The sequence below is a fragment of the Telopea speciosissima genome, chromosome 2 (genome assembly GCF_018873765.1).
Source record: "Telopea speciosissima isolate NSW1024214 ecotype Mountain lineage chromosome 2, Tspe_v1, whole genome shotgun sequence".
In the NCBI taxonomy this organism is placed as follows: Eukaryota; Viridiplantae; Streptophyta; class Magnoliopsida; order Proteales; family Proteaceae; genus Telopea; species Telopea speciosissima.
This window is the reverse complement of record NC_057917.1, coordinates 17286191-17300911: the sequence shown is the minus strand read 5'-3', so window position 1 is coordinate 17300911 and position 14721 is coordinate 17286191. Positions and strand designations below refer to the sequence as shown.

The 14721-nt window shown below is 38.2% G+C and overlaps 1 protein-coding gene across 2 annotated transcripts; it reads right to left on the bottom strand.

Annotated features, from left to right (window-relative positions):
• Nucleotides 1-339: 339 nt before the first annotated feature.
• LOC122652922 (probable anion transporter 4, chloroplastic) lies at nucleotides 340-6367 on the bottom strand. Of its 2 annotated transcripts, none has more exons than XM_043846807.1 (9): nucleotides 5860-6367; nucleotides 4826-5052; nucleotides 4323-4695; nucleotides 4135-4179; nucleotides 3874-4020; nucleotides 2680-2817; nucleotides 2553-2586; nucleotides 1186-1365; nucleotides 340-540 (listed from the first exon to the last, which is right to left on the bottom strand). In XM_043846807.1, exons 1-9 carry the CDS (start codon nucleotides 6319-6321, stop codon nucleotides 533-535), a joined length of 1614 nt encoding a protein of 537 aa, XP_043702742.1. In that variant the 5' UTR covers nucleotides 6322-6367; the 3' UTR covers nucleotides 340-532. The 2 variants fall into 2 exon arrangements, with proteins under 2 accessions (XP_043702742.1, XP_043702743.1); XM_043846808.1 differs by lacking the exon at nucleotides 340-540 and adding an exon at nucleotides 824-1140 and having other exon boundaries at nucleotides 1171-1365; nucleotides 5860-6366.
• Nucleotides 6368-14721: the final 8354 nt, after the last annotated feature.

Below are 14721 nucleotides of genomic sequence, written 5' to 3'. Positions count from 1 at the left end.
GCAGGGTTAGGGAATAATCCAACATTGAGTATGTTAGGGGCTTTGGTTCACTTCATACACACTGTTGGATAATTCAACACCTTCAAGGAACTTTAGCAGCCAAGATTGGTAAACTTAATAATTGACCATAAATCCTTTTCTCTGTGTGCATGAAGCCCTGCAAAGAGAAAATTTAGTTGAAAATTATTTGAACCATTCCATGCCCTGGTAATGATAATTTACATTTTAAATTTTACTGAGACAAATTAACCAGGTGTTAAATTCCTTGAGACATGATTTTCACAATTTCATGCCCTCGCGCTACTCATGATCACACAGGTAATAAATTCCTCGTCCTCGTAGAACTTGCTGGCTTCTAAACAGCCCTCCTCGATGCAGCTACTACTGGATGTCTTTCTCTAGTCACCAATATCTTGCAAAGGGTATTTCCAAATATCCACTCAGACAATTAGAATGCATGTATAGAGTCTTAATTCTAAGCCCATAGCATGTACATTTTCTCAAACATTAGAGGTTACCTGTAGAATCTGGTTCAGGAAACTGGCAACACAAATATGTTAAATGCAAATATTTGGAAAAAGATAAGAAAGAAACATCATATCTTATGTAAACTTCAAAATGAAACAATATTTTCTAACCCAGACAAGAGAATGACAAGGCAAATCAGACCAATTTATTTCATAATTCAAATATTTTGTAAGATAATCTGTTTTACACAACACACATTATATATTTATATACATCATAGCAGAATATCTACCAACACCGTGGATATGGTTAATGCATGCCCTATTAAGCTTTTGAAGATTGATTGCTAAGTGATAGGATTGAGCCAGGAACAGAACTAAGTGCAATGGTGGATTGGTTAGGATCTTGGTTCAGGTTCAGGAGAGGAAACCAGTCACCAAAGCCCAACCCAATTATCGAGCAGGATTTTGAAAATGTTACCCAAATCTGGGACAGGAAAGCCAATGGCATTATCCAGCTTCACACAACAGAAAACCCATTTTAGTTATCAAGCAAGTTCTGTCACGCATCATGCCAATGATGTATGAACAGTTGGTTGGCAGGTGGGCCAGAAATTGCTGCCACTGTTTGAAGACATCTTCATCCACAGGCCTGGCAAGTAATCATTGAGCCAGTTCATGATAAATAATAACTATTTATCACGTTCAAGTTACTGACCAGTTTCATCGAAATTGACTTGCTCTCCAGTAGCAAAGATGTCCCAGAAGATAGCACTAAGAAAATATAGGAATGCTGTAAAAATCAGGAATCCACGAAAAGAACCCATGAGCTCGACAAAGAAACCAGCTCCAACAGTTCCCACAATTGCTGCCAATGTCCCAGCAGTATTTGACATCCCTGAAACAAAGAAAAAAAAATGTTGTTGTCATTACACATAAATTTCTTCTAATGCAGAAGTGCAAAACCAACAGTTTTACAAGGCCCTGGAACATCACTACACTTTTCTGATAGAAAAAGCATAATTGCAGTTTACAGGTATCTTATTCTTAACTTAGTTATTTTGCCCAAACATGGATAGATAGATCAACAGAAAAACATGAGGTAATATTGTGACACAAGACAGTCCATTTTCTGATGAGAACATCTAAAGTATCCATTTGATTAAACAAAGGATGCAGAGTGGTGCACCCCAGATACAAATAGGGGCTGTGCAAAGCAGGGGAAGAGCCTTTTGGTCCACATAATTTGATAAAAATATGATTCAGAATCACTTAAACAAACCATTTTTGTACTAAAAGGTTACTGTATTCATTTAGTAATAAGATGCAAACTCCATATGCATCATGGATAACATGCAATTGGGTGGCCGAGGCATTTCATCAGCAAATGCAAACATAATTACCAGAGAGAGAGAGAGAGACTTTATAGGATGGTTGGGGTCCAAACTTGGAATCCATCTGATTTACATTGGACCAGGTGGATATGAACAGGCAACATGGGAATTAAATGCTTTATCACCTAGATCCAATCCCAACAACTGATAGGAATACAAACGTCCAATGAAAATAATGCAATTTGAATTTTAATCAAGTGTTGCATATCATAGTTGGAACTTATCCGACAAATAGAGGAAAAACATGAGTGCCTCAATTCAACTAAGCCCCAGCCAAACTAAACTTGTTTCACCATTTAACTCTATTTAAAATCATGTTTTCCGTTAACCCAAGGCCATCCACATTTTTCTCACCATGTCCTCACAGTGTCTCGCTGCTTCATTTTTAGCCTGACCCTAGTTCTTTCAACTCTTAATCTGCAACATATAACTCCAAACCGGGAACTCAAAGGCTTTTGTGTGCATGCTCAAACCAACCCAAATGACTCTCCCTCAACTTATCACCTATCAGAACCACTCCTAAAACCGTAGTAAACTGAATAAAATTTCAATTCTTACCATCCCAAGAAAAAATATCTAACTAGAAATAACCTAGTTTATGTGTGTGTGTGTGTGTGTGTGTGAAAGAGTACCACGTAGAACATAAGATTGATTACATAAAATATGTAATGAAATGGATGATGAAGAGTACCATGTAGAACACCAGCATACTGTGGGGAAATCTCCTGGCCACATGGAAAGGCAGGGGAAAGATTAGAAAAATGAAAAATCCAGTGATGCCTTCTTGCTACAACTAGAATGATTTCGAAACAACAAACCTGAAAGTTCACGAGGAAACCAGAATGTCCAAAAGATTTCAAACCAACAGCTACTGTAAGCCAAGCAGATGCAACAGATGGATTTTTCGCTGCATTTAGACCAAGGAGTGCAATCCCCGGACCAAAAAATCCAATTGACTGTGTAAAGGCAACGAACTGATTGTTACTAATTATGTTAAGCTCAATAAGCATGTGGATGAGTAGAATGAAAATTGATAATAGAGGATGACTAAAATCTCAGCGTCCAAGTTTCCAAGCATTAGACCAATCTTTCCAACCACCATACTAACTAGTAAGCATCTCATCATACATAAGAAAAAAGTAAATAAACATAAATAAATAGAAGAGAAACAGAACAAAGACAAAAAAAAAATACTCCGTCAAGAAGAGTTGCTACAAATCATGTTGAGATCTTATCATTAAAAAGAGAGAGAGAGAGAGAGAGAGAGAGAGAGAGAGAGAGAAGGATCAACCAATGTACCTGCATGGGGAATAAAGAAACCTTCTCTAAGGCATCATAGTTCCTCATGACAAGTTTCCTTATAAATTAACCTTCAAAATTGCATATAGGTATCAATTCCTCTCTCTCATTGGAAGATCCATTGAAAATTTTCTTTTCAAAAGGATTTACAAAGTAAAGGTTCCAGGTCTTTCTGTAAATTATGGATAATAATTTCCACAAAACATGTGATATCTAAACAAAATTGCACCCTATTATTTCAAAGGATCTGGATGCTATCCGTTTAGGGGAACCGACTAATAAAGCAATTCTTTATCCAGAAGGAATGTCATTTTCCAAAATTGATGATCTAATAAAGTAATTCCTTGTTTCCTTTTCCTTCTTTTCTAGCTGCCATTTAGTATGGAGAAGGCTTGGATGCACTTAGTACTTCTTTTCTTTTGGCATCTTATCCATATAAATATGCTGTGCCAATCATGTTAAGATCATACTCCTGTTTTAGATGCAAATTATGATCCAGGTTTACTTTTCATTAGGAAGATGTCCGCAACTTATGAATGTGATCCACAATGAGAACTATGATGCATTAATGCCCTATGCAGATCTTAGAGCTCTGTAAAAATGATTTTTTTGTGTTGCTTAACGTCCAGAATATCACTTGAAGAAAGCATAATAAGAATGATATCTAGACTTTCGCTCACATACAAGATTGATGAAATAGACGGATGACATACCTGCATGACCTTACGAGTAAAAGTGACACTTGTACCATTGCGGATCAACATGTCTGACCAATCACCAGCCAAATATCCAAAAATTGCCATCATAGTCCATGGCACTGCACTAAACCATGCTGCATGTTTGAGGTCAACATGATAAATCTGTTACAGAGTGTGGGCATCTAATAATTAGTTCTCTTTACAATTGCATATTTAGGTAGACATCATCCCACATGGATTATAATTTACGTTAGAAATTAACTCTTAGAGACTTACAGTGTTGAAGTAAATGGGCATCCATGAGAGAAGAAGAAAGTATCCCTGCATATGCAGTCAGCAATAAGTAATATCGTACTGATCCTTGATATGTGCGCATGTTTGTACTCGTGTGTGTGTGTGTGTGAGAGAGAGAGAGAGAGAGAGGTTTCTGTGTACAATTAGTGATAGAGCTACATTTACATTACCCAGCTGTGCATAGCATTTGCAGAAATTACAGTCCAGGTTGGTAGCTTTGAAAGTAAGCGCCTGAACGGAGGGATCACTTTGGTTGTCTTAGATTTCTTCTCTGTAGATGGTATTGAAGAAGTTTTCCTCATACTCCGTATGTACTCTAACTCAGATTTTGATATTTGAGGATGGCGCTCAGGTGTACTTGATGTTGCAGACAGCCAAACCAAAACCCAAAGAAATCCAGATAGTCCAAATATTACAAAAGGTCCAAATACACCACCCTTTGACATGAGGATTGGAGAAAGCAATAGACCAATCACATTTCCAAGTTGGAATCCAGCCATTGCAATTCCAACAGCACGGGATCTTTCTGTTTGAGGGAACCACCTAAAAGAGAAGTCAGTTCAAACAGTTCAAAATCTGTCCCAGAAATACCATAAGAGCTAACATATCAAGAGATAAATTATATCATTAAATCGTGGAATCTTCAAAGAAAGAATATGAAACATTCCAATACCTTGCAATCATATTGTTCATGCTAGGAAGAGCCACACCTTCAGCAACGCCAAGAAGAACTCGTGCTGCAAGTAAAGCCAATAAAGAAGTTTCTGCAGCCCAAGGAGTAAGAAACGTAGCCAGGGACCACAGAGCCACACCCCATGCCATGACTACTTTACCACCATAATAATCCACCAGTGCACCCCCAGCAATTGGTGACATTAGGTATCCCCATAGGAAAGCTGACTGCAATTAGTAGTCGGTGAAAAATCAGGAAATAATGAACAGAAGCCAATAAGGGTTTTTTTTTTCTCTTTTAATTAATGATGAAAATTTTATTACTAATACCAAACAGTACACTACAAAATGCTTGACCTATGGACATGGCAATCTCAATAATAACTCAGAAAAGAACCACAGGGTTTTCTTTTTGTTTGAAAGAAACACATCATATCAGAAGAACTGTATCTAAATCTAGCCTTAGCTACCCTCTGTTTGGCTAACTCATCAGGAAAAGAGCTCTGAAACCTATTGCTAATCAGCAAAGGACTTGACAATCTCTCTCAGTTGTATGATGATGCGAATATAGACAGTTAGCCTCAGCACCTCAGCAGTAGCGACTAGTAATCAAATCCGATAATTTTTATAGAATGGAAAGAATTTACAAGATTACATCCTTAAACTGTTGAACCAAGAAAGGCAAGGACAACACAAAACATTGAGAAACAATAATTATAATGGTAATACATTTTAACACTAGCCAATCTTTAACTCCATTATTCTATATACTATCAGATAAAGACATCCTGCAGAACGTGCCAATCAACTGTTAATGAGAGATAACTACTCCACCTTTGACTTTGAGTAATCAAACACCAACCAAGACGAGAGTGGGTAAATGGCACTTGAGCATAACAGTTGACTGAAAATCAAACCCAGCCCTTACTTAAAACTAAGAAAGTATTGAGATAAGCCCACCAAGAACAAGATAACATTATCAATTTAAATTTAAAGAAAGAGTAGATTGGAGATAATTAAATCTGGGAAACATACCTGAACTATACCAGTAAAAGATTTGGTCCATCCGTGAGCCACGGACAAGGGGACAATCGCCACAGACATTACAACCCGATCTGCATTACAGAGAGATAAAGCCAGGCCGAGCATCGCAACCACCTTAACTCTTTCCGACGTGACGAATTCAAAAAAATTTGGCGCCTGCAATTCGTTCTCGTTCGACCACGAACTGCCCCGAAATGATTGAGCATCGTTTGAAAAAGCCCTAGTAGGTCTGGGTGAGTTTGAGATGGAACGAAGCTCAACTGCATCTTCCCGCAGTCGAATTCTCAGAGGACCCCATGAGGGGAGATTCTTGGAGAATTTTGCCTTGGATGACCTCGGAGAAAACGAAGAAAACTGAGAGGTTCTCGATTGAAGCTGATTCTTATGTCTTGTGACTTTCCGGGAGCTCGAAGAACAAAGAATTAATCGATTGCAAGGACATCGAGAACTCATGCTGTGCTCTCCAGGCCCAGAGAACGACAATGAACAAGAAAAGTGCAACTACATAATGGCTACAGCCTACAGCGGCTTGGGAGTTCCTCCAAAGTCACTAGAAATAGTGGACACGAAAGATTAGAATATATGTGTAATTCATGGTAAATCTCGGATTGGATCGGATCGGATCGGATTCGTATCGGCCTACGCCGATCATGATCGATCCTACTTGGTATTAGTGGATCGTTCCTTGGATCGGTCAACTCGGTCGGATCACCTAAATCTCGAGGTCGGTTGATTCACCTGGATCGGATCCATATCGGCCATGATTTTCCTATTTACTTTTAATTTTCATAATTTTTTTTTGGGAAGTAGTTTTCTATACGGGAGTGTGGCCTACGTTAGTACTCCCATGTGTCTCTCTCTCCTCCTTAAAACAAGGGGGCAAGGGTGTCTTTTCACATGGAAAAGAGAGAGATAGACTCATGGGAGTGTTGGCATAGGCCACACTCCCGGACAGAGATCTATTTCCCTTTTTTTTTATATATATTTTCTGACTGATGAAACCAATCCAGGAAAATTCGATTTTTGGTCTTTTTTTTTTTGTACCAATTTTGACCAATCCAGATCAATATCGGCCCTAGATCGGATATTCGAACCCACTTAATTGTGGATCTCATTCTCGTTGAAACTCTCCTATCTAATATTATGGTATTGGTATAGAATTTACTTACTTCCTTAAGTAACATTGAAAATAAATATCAATCATGAATGAAAATTCATCCAAACTCTGGCATCAGAGATTAGGTCACATCTCTATAGATAAACTCAAAAGGTTAGTGAGTAATGGAGTCCTAGAGACTCTAGACTTCATTGATTTTAGAATATGTGTGGACTGTATTAAAGGAAAGCAGACCAACAAGTCCGAGAAAGGAACTGGGCGTGATACTGAAACTCTAGATATTATACATATTGATATATGTGGACCATTTGTCACACCCTGTCTGAATGGTCAAAGATTCTTCATTATATTTATCGATGATCATACTACATAAGGGTATTCATGGACCATTTGCCGCACCCTGTCTAAATGGTCAAAGATGCTTCATTACATTTATCAATAACCATATTAGATACATGTATCTCTATCTTATGGATCATAAAGATGAGACACTTAATGTCTTTAAGATCTATAAAGCAGAAGTAGAGAAACAGACTGAAAATGTTATAAACATGATAAGATTAGACAGATGAGGTAAATATTATGGAAGGTACACAAAACTTGGACAGAGACCAGGTCCATTTGCCCAATATCTTACTGAGTAAGATATAGTATCTCAATATACCATGCCTAGGTCTCCAGACCAAAATGACGTAGTTGAAAGAATGAACCGAACGCTTATGGATATGGTAAGAAATATGACCAGTAACTCCAACCTTCCTTTGACCTTGTGGAGTAAAGCCTCAAAAGCAACAGTGTATACATTGAATATGGTACTATTGAAAGCAGTTCCAAAGACTCCTTATGAACTTTGGACTGGATGGAAATCTAACTTAAGGCATACACGTAGGGGTGCAAGTTTAGCCCTGTCAACCCTAATCCGCCCTGGCTCCTCCTAAGCCATAACAGAGTCTGGGCTAAGATATTTGGCCCTGAGGGTGGGTCAGGGCTGAAAATTTTTGGCCTTGAGTCAGGGTCGGGTCATGTCAAGGTTGAGGCCTCGGGCTAACCTTGGCCCAGCCTATCTGGACCCTATTTTAAGTTGTACTATAAAATATATAAATGTTACACCCCCATCCCACAAAGGGATAAAATACAATAAAAGAGGTATAATTAGGATGACACGTGTCACCCCACACTGCCAGGATCTCGATGCAGTGGCTTGAATCACAGTCAACTCAATACAACTCATATGTACATCAGAGTACGGAAAGAAATACATTTACAATAAAAGTAAATGTAGATGCAAAATAAAAGAAGCGTTTACAATAATAAGAGCGTTCAAAAGTCTATGCGATAGACAAATAATATATTACATCATTTCTCAAGAGGTTAATTAAAATTAAGAACAAACAGTAATTATTAGAGAGTTTATACCATACAATTGATGAAACTAAAAAGGAATAAAGAAATAAGTATCTCGATCCAAGTGCCCCATTGGCATAGTCATCAACATCTTATCAACATCATAGATATAAATCATCGATTGCACGTCAGCAACACCGAACAAAACACATCCAAGAGAAAGAGCCACATGAATTTTCACCAAAACATCAACTGCAATGCATCTAAAAAGGTTGCGCAAAGAGGGGTAAGCTCCACTGAGCCCAGTGAGGGGATGGGGAACATACAAGCAATAACATATAGTCCATGATGCATGAATTATTAACCAGTTATCCACCTAGCAAGCATATCTAAGTCACTAGGTACTTGCTACTGCAATAACTCGGGAAACATCATGGATCACTTATCTTATCACCGTCGATGAAACCTCAATTGTTACAAGGAAGCTCGCGCTGATAGAAGCCACTCGCCACCCAGAGGCAAACCTCGATAACCAATGATCTCACCTGACCTGGCCTCGTATCACTCCTTAGGCACCATAGGTAGCCTTGGTTACCCAACACCTAAACCCCTGTTGGTAAGTGGATCGAAAATCCTAACCATTCTATATGAATTATCGTGTCGAGAGGTATTCCGGCACATGACGTCCCATACCATCTTGTACCGGGTACCAGCACAACACGGCGTATGACAGACCATATAATAGCACTAACTGTATGATGTAATATGATACTATCGTATCGAGAGGTATTCCGGCACATGACGTCCCATATCATCTTGTACCGGGTACCAGCACAACATGGCACATAACAGACCAATTATAAGCATGATGAAGACATTAACAAGTCACATCCATAACGCATACATTCGTAATTTTCACAAATATAGTTATAAAAAAGTAAGAATGAGTATGCATGAGAAATGACATACAAGCACAACATAATGCAAAACACTCCCAAATTAAGTCAAATCCCAACCCCACTTACCTATTAGTTCGCGAATTCGTTTATTAGGATTCATCGTCGATCAACGTATGATAAGCCTCACCGTAAGAGTAATGGTGCCTAAAGAAGTGTAACAAAGTGAGTTAGGTGAGGTAAGAGGGGTCTCGAAGACTAGGCTTAAAGGTAACACAATAGAGTTTAGGTGGACTCTTGAGTGGAGGCACAGTGCCTGGGTCCACCCCGGGCAAAATACTCTAAAACCCATGACTGGACTCTTGGGTGGATTCTGGTCTGAGTCCACCACTGTGTCCAGCATAAACCAGCAAGCATGCAGACTCACAGGGCGGACTCTGGTTTGGGTCCACCTCTGGGTCCAGCGCGAACTAGTAAGCATGCGGACTCTGGTCTGGGTCCACTCCTGGGTCCAGCACGAACTAGCAAGCATGCGGACTCTGGTCTGGGTCCACTCCTGGGTCCAGTGCGAACCAGCAAGCATGTGGACTCATAGGGCGGACTCTGGTCTGGGTCCACCCTCTGCTGAATCCAAAAATCCTAAGGTTTGAGCTCCCAAACCCAATTTCACTCGGATTTTAGTCTGCAAGGACTTGGGGGAAGGGTCTTTAAACTACCTAGGGTCATAATACCTTAACCCAATCAAGGGATTGTTGGGTTCAAAGAGTAAATCAAACCAAATGATTCAAAATTAGGGTTTCTCCATCAAGAACCCTAGATCTAAGAAATAGATCCCAATAGAAGGTAAAGAGAGGTCTTAAAGGTGAGCTTCAAGCCCTCAAGTAAGTAGGATATCAAATCCAAAAGCATCCCTGGGTTCCAAATGGAATCCAAGGTCAAAACCCCCAATTGAATGGTTTTTCCCCAAACCCAAAAGAAATTCAAGAAGAGAGAAAGAGATAGGTTCAAGAACCTACCTTGCCAAGATGAAGACTCCTAAAGTAGAGTGCACAAGTCCAAGATCTCCCAATTCCCTTCTTCTCTTCTTCTTCTTCTTCTTCTTCTTCTCCTTTCCTTCTCCTTTTTCTTTTTTTTTTTCCTTTCTCTCCACACCTCCACGATTTGGCTAGGTTAGAAGAGATAAGGTTAGTGAGTGGGTGCCAAATAGTTTGTGAGTGGATAGGTTAGTTTAGCAAAAGTGATAAAGTAAGTGGATTAATAGATTAATCCACATAAATCCAAAAAATTTATTTGTCTTTAATGGGTCCCTAAGATATTTGTAATAGGTGAGTGGATAGTTGAATTATCCACATAACTCTAAAATCCTTATTTATCTCTAGTGGGTCCCTAAGATATTTTAAGACCCCATACTAAAATACAAAAGAAGATGATGGGATCCACGATACCTTATCCACAATAAATCATATGGCAGGTGTGGACTCATCATCGGATCCAGTTTAGGGTCCAGTCTACCAGAAATAGGATAAACCCAAGATAATAAATTTTGGACTTTGGCCCACCTTTCGAGGGTTACGAAGGGAGCACATACACATGATATTTAAAGATTAAATGTTCACATTCAAGCGGTCACATCGCCCATCAGATCGAAATTCCACCATTTTTATTTCAATTAATTCCTTGATTGTCACGACCCGTAATCACAGGTATTGACCGTTGACAATGCTGCAACACCTACCAGTGAAAGTTCAACGTGGTCCAAAGAATTAAGGTATAGTTTGGGTGCGGGTATAACATTCCCCCAACCTTACAAGAAATTTCATCCCCGAAATTTGTTGTACCTTGTAAGTTGAAAAGAGAGGGGTACCTCGTCCACAATTGTACAATAGACGAGTCATAAAGGTTAGGAACGAGTTGGCCCCACAAAAAGGGTCAAAACAAAGGTGTTCGCCTAATAGGATTCTCGGTTGAATCTTCCTGGGAGATGATCTGATCGAAGATCCGACGAATTTTTTTGGCTAAAACTTCAATCTTAAAAATTAAAGTTTTCACTTCCCAACCCAATTTTCAACTTTATAAATTTCTAGATTTTACTATCTTGGGTTCATTTTCAATTTCTCTTTGTTCATACATGTAATGGACTAGGTTTGTGTTTTTCTTTCTTTTAAATCCATACGCATCTAACATGCTAATGCATGCTTTATATTTGATTTAGAAAAGCCCAAGTTATCATCAAGTTTGAGATCAAAAATTTATAATCCAAAGTTGTAGCAAATTCTGTTGTCATGCTTTGTATATTTATTAAGGCATTGTTTGTAGTAATGTCCCGACTTATTTGTATTATGGAGGCTTGGTTTAGCAGTTCAGTCACAGATTTTACTCTTCCAAACCAGGACCCTACTTTCTCAAAAATCAACATAAGGTTCACCAGTCACAATAGGCTGAAACCTTGGTCAAAATTACACTAGGTAGCACTCACATACTCCCAAACTGTGTTCATGAATTTTGGACAGAGTTAGAGTGATTGAGGAAGAGCTCAACTCTGACAGAAAAGACAAAAATGAACATATGAAAGTTTCTCAATCACGACAGCAAGCAACCTCAAAATGGGTCCAACTCAGAATCTATTTTCACTCCTAGAAGGTCAAAAACCCCAAAATCTCATCCTAATCTGACCTACATTGGGTCTTGGGATTTGGGTCCGAAATATAGCTCCAAAACTCTAACACACCATAGGTTTTCAAAGTAAGGAAAAATTAGAACCTTAGTCTTAAAACAGAATGGGTTCCAATGCAACAAAATTAGAAATTACTTTAATGCAGAGTAGTTTTCAATGTAATAAAAATCAGAAATCAGCTTTAAAATAGTGTAGTCAATCTAAACCATCAATCTAAGTCAAATTTGGGAAATCCCTAACCGTACAATGATTCTCATTCTCTACCCGAATTCGACATGGTCTTATGTTTACTTTTCAATTTCTTTCATCAATTAAAGTCGTTGTGAGCATTTCATTTTAGTTTTAAGCATTTCAAACTATGGTCTCAACTTAAGGTCGAAACCTATAATTCTTAGTTTGCAAAATTTCTTGCTGCTGTGTTTTATCTCCTATTGGTACATTATTTTTGATTGACTTTTGACCCATTTGCTCTATGTGTGATTTGTTTAGCATTGACTTCATGTTTCTTAGCATGTTCACCAAGGGTTTTAAGTAATTTTGAGGAAAAGCCCCCTACTCTAGGTCAAGTCTTTCATAATCCTTGTCTTTTATAAAAGAAACAAACACAAAAGACATCAATCCTATCATTGGAGATTGATGTATACTGCCTAGATCATCCATTTACTGATTTCAGAATTTTTTGCACTTAAGTTATAATGTATTGGTACTTTTCTTTTTTCTCATAATTTTACTTAAATGAGGCTTGATTCTTTCCTTTAGTTTGCATTGATCATTCATTGTGCAAGTGTTTGTTTGACTCCAAGTATTTAGAGCTATGTCCTCAAGCTTGGGGTAGAAATTGATAAACCTAAGTCCTTTCTCAAAATCTACTATTATGGTTTTGTTTATATTAGGAATTGTTTGCAGCATAACATCAACCTATTTACGCTATATAAGGTTTATATAATACTACTTTCATAGACTTTGCATTTCCAAACCAAGAATCTAGACAAGGTTTTAAGAAAGAAACCCAACCCAAGGTTTAATTCTAAATTTTCTTGGTTATATACAGATTGGATTGTCAATGTAGGATTTTAATTGTGTCACTATAACTTTATACAAGTTGTATACGTTACACGTCTTCTGCTTCACCAATCAAAATCAGATTTTTTTTTTCTTTTAAAAAGGTACATAATAAAGTTGCTAGCATACTCTAAGTTGGATTTTTTTTTCTTTTATATGACATATCGTATCCTAAGCATATGTTAGCATTATAGTTTCAGGTTAGTGGTGACATTTGAACATCACCAAACCAATCTCATCTTCCTTATCTTCTTAAGTATTTTATACTTATGATTCAAGGATTTCACCTCTAAATTTACTTCTTTTTTATTTATTTATTTATTTATTTTTATTTTTTGCAAAATGACTTAAAAGTTTTGCACATGGGGTTGTTAGTCTTATTTATATACCTTACTAGGATTTCAGCATCCAAAACATGCAAGTTCCCTTTATTCTCTTCATTTACACTCTTCTTACTTATTATAACAGTGTACCATGTTCGATACATAGAATAGCATTAAAACTTCATTTTATGATTCCATTTGGTCAAAGTATAAATATTTCTATTTTTAACAAAATTTTGTAGGTCTTACCCTTTTATAGTTTAAGGATTAAATCTTTGACTTTGCTGTATTTTATAAAAGGATAGAGGGATTAGGTTCTTGGGTTTGTATGGCATAGATCTGTACTACTTTTCTTACAAGGCTTTTACTTTGAAGACTTTCACTTCTGATTCTCCAATACCTAACTCAACTTTAGAATGAATTGGAATATTGATGGAATCCCTACTGTTTACTCCCAATATGGAGGGGACATTTGGTGACCCATTACTCCACTCATATCCATTGTTGAGTAAAATTTTGTCAAATTCTTCAGTTCCAATTTTCATACTCTTACCCACGCAAGACTACAAAACCAACACCTGACACAATACCATACGCCAAATAAGCTTTGGGATTGAAAAGTTTAATCCATCGGTTTGCAGCTGTATAACTTTACCGAAGCTCAACTACGTGCCTACGCAGCATGAAAGAGAAAGGTAAAACCTCCTCTCCAACCACTAGACTAAGTAACAAGTCCTTCGGTGAATCCCTCATCGACAGTCAGACTAAGTACTAAGTGATTCTTAACAACCTCAGCCGGCAGCTAAGAGAACGCAGCCCCAAAAGATAACGCATGCACAGGTCATAGGTATAGATAAGGTACCTATTACGGTGCCCGGTGTTGACTCTGTCTTCTCTACAATCAAGGTGAAAAGCTGCCTTGGGACCTACCGTCCTATTGTGGCTACTCAGGATATGTGACATGTGGATCTGACACATACTTGGCTCCATGATATGGGCAAACCTTGGCTGTATGCCCCAGCAGATTGCAATCGTAACACTAGAAGTTTGGCCTAGACGACTGAAGGGTAACTGTAAATTGTGTCGTTTGGCCAGGTTGGTTTACATCCCTTCCACCAGAGCTTGTTAGAGTCGAATTAGGATAGGGTCCTTTGGGAGCCTTACTAGGTGTCTCAGACTCTCATGAGGTCAAAGGTTTCTTCTTAGATCCTTGAGTTCGAGGTGGCGGTATAGGTTTATCTTGAAGTGCATCGCTTGTAGATGATGCAACAACTACGAAGGAATTCCACCTAACACGGTCTGTGTCTGTTGTGCTGATTGGATCCGTGCATTCACGCTGGCCATGAACTCTTGTTATTACCTTCTTAAGGCTGCCAACATATCCTCCACATATTTGTCTTGTTATTGTTGAAAACTCATCACCATATCGTTCACTAT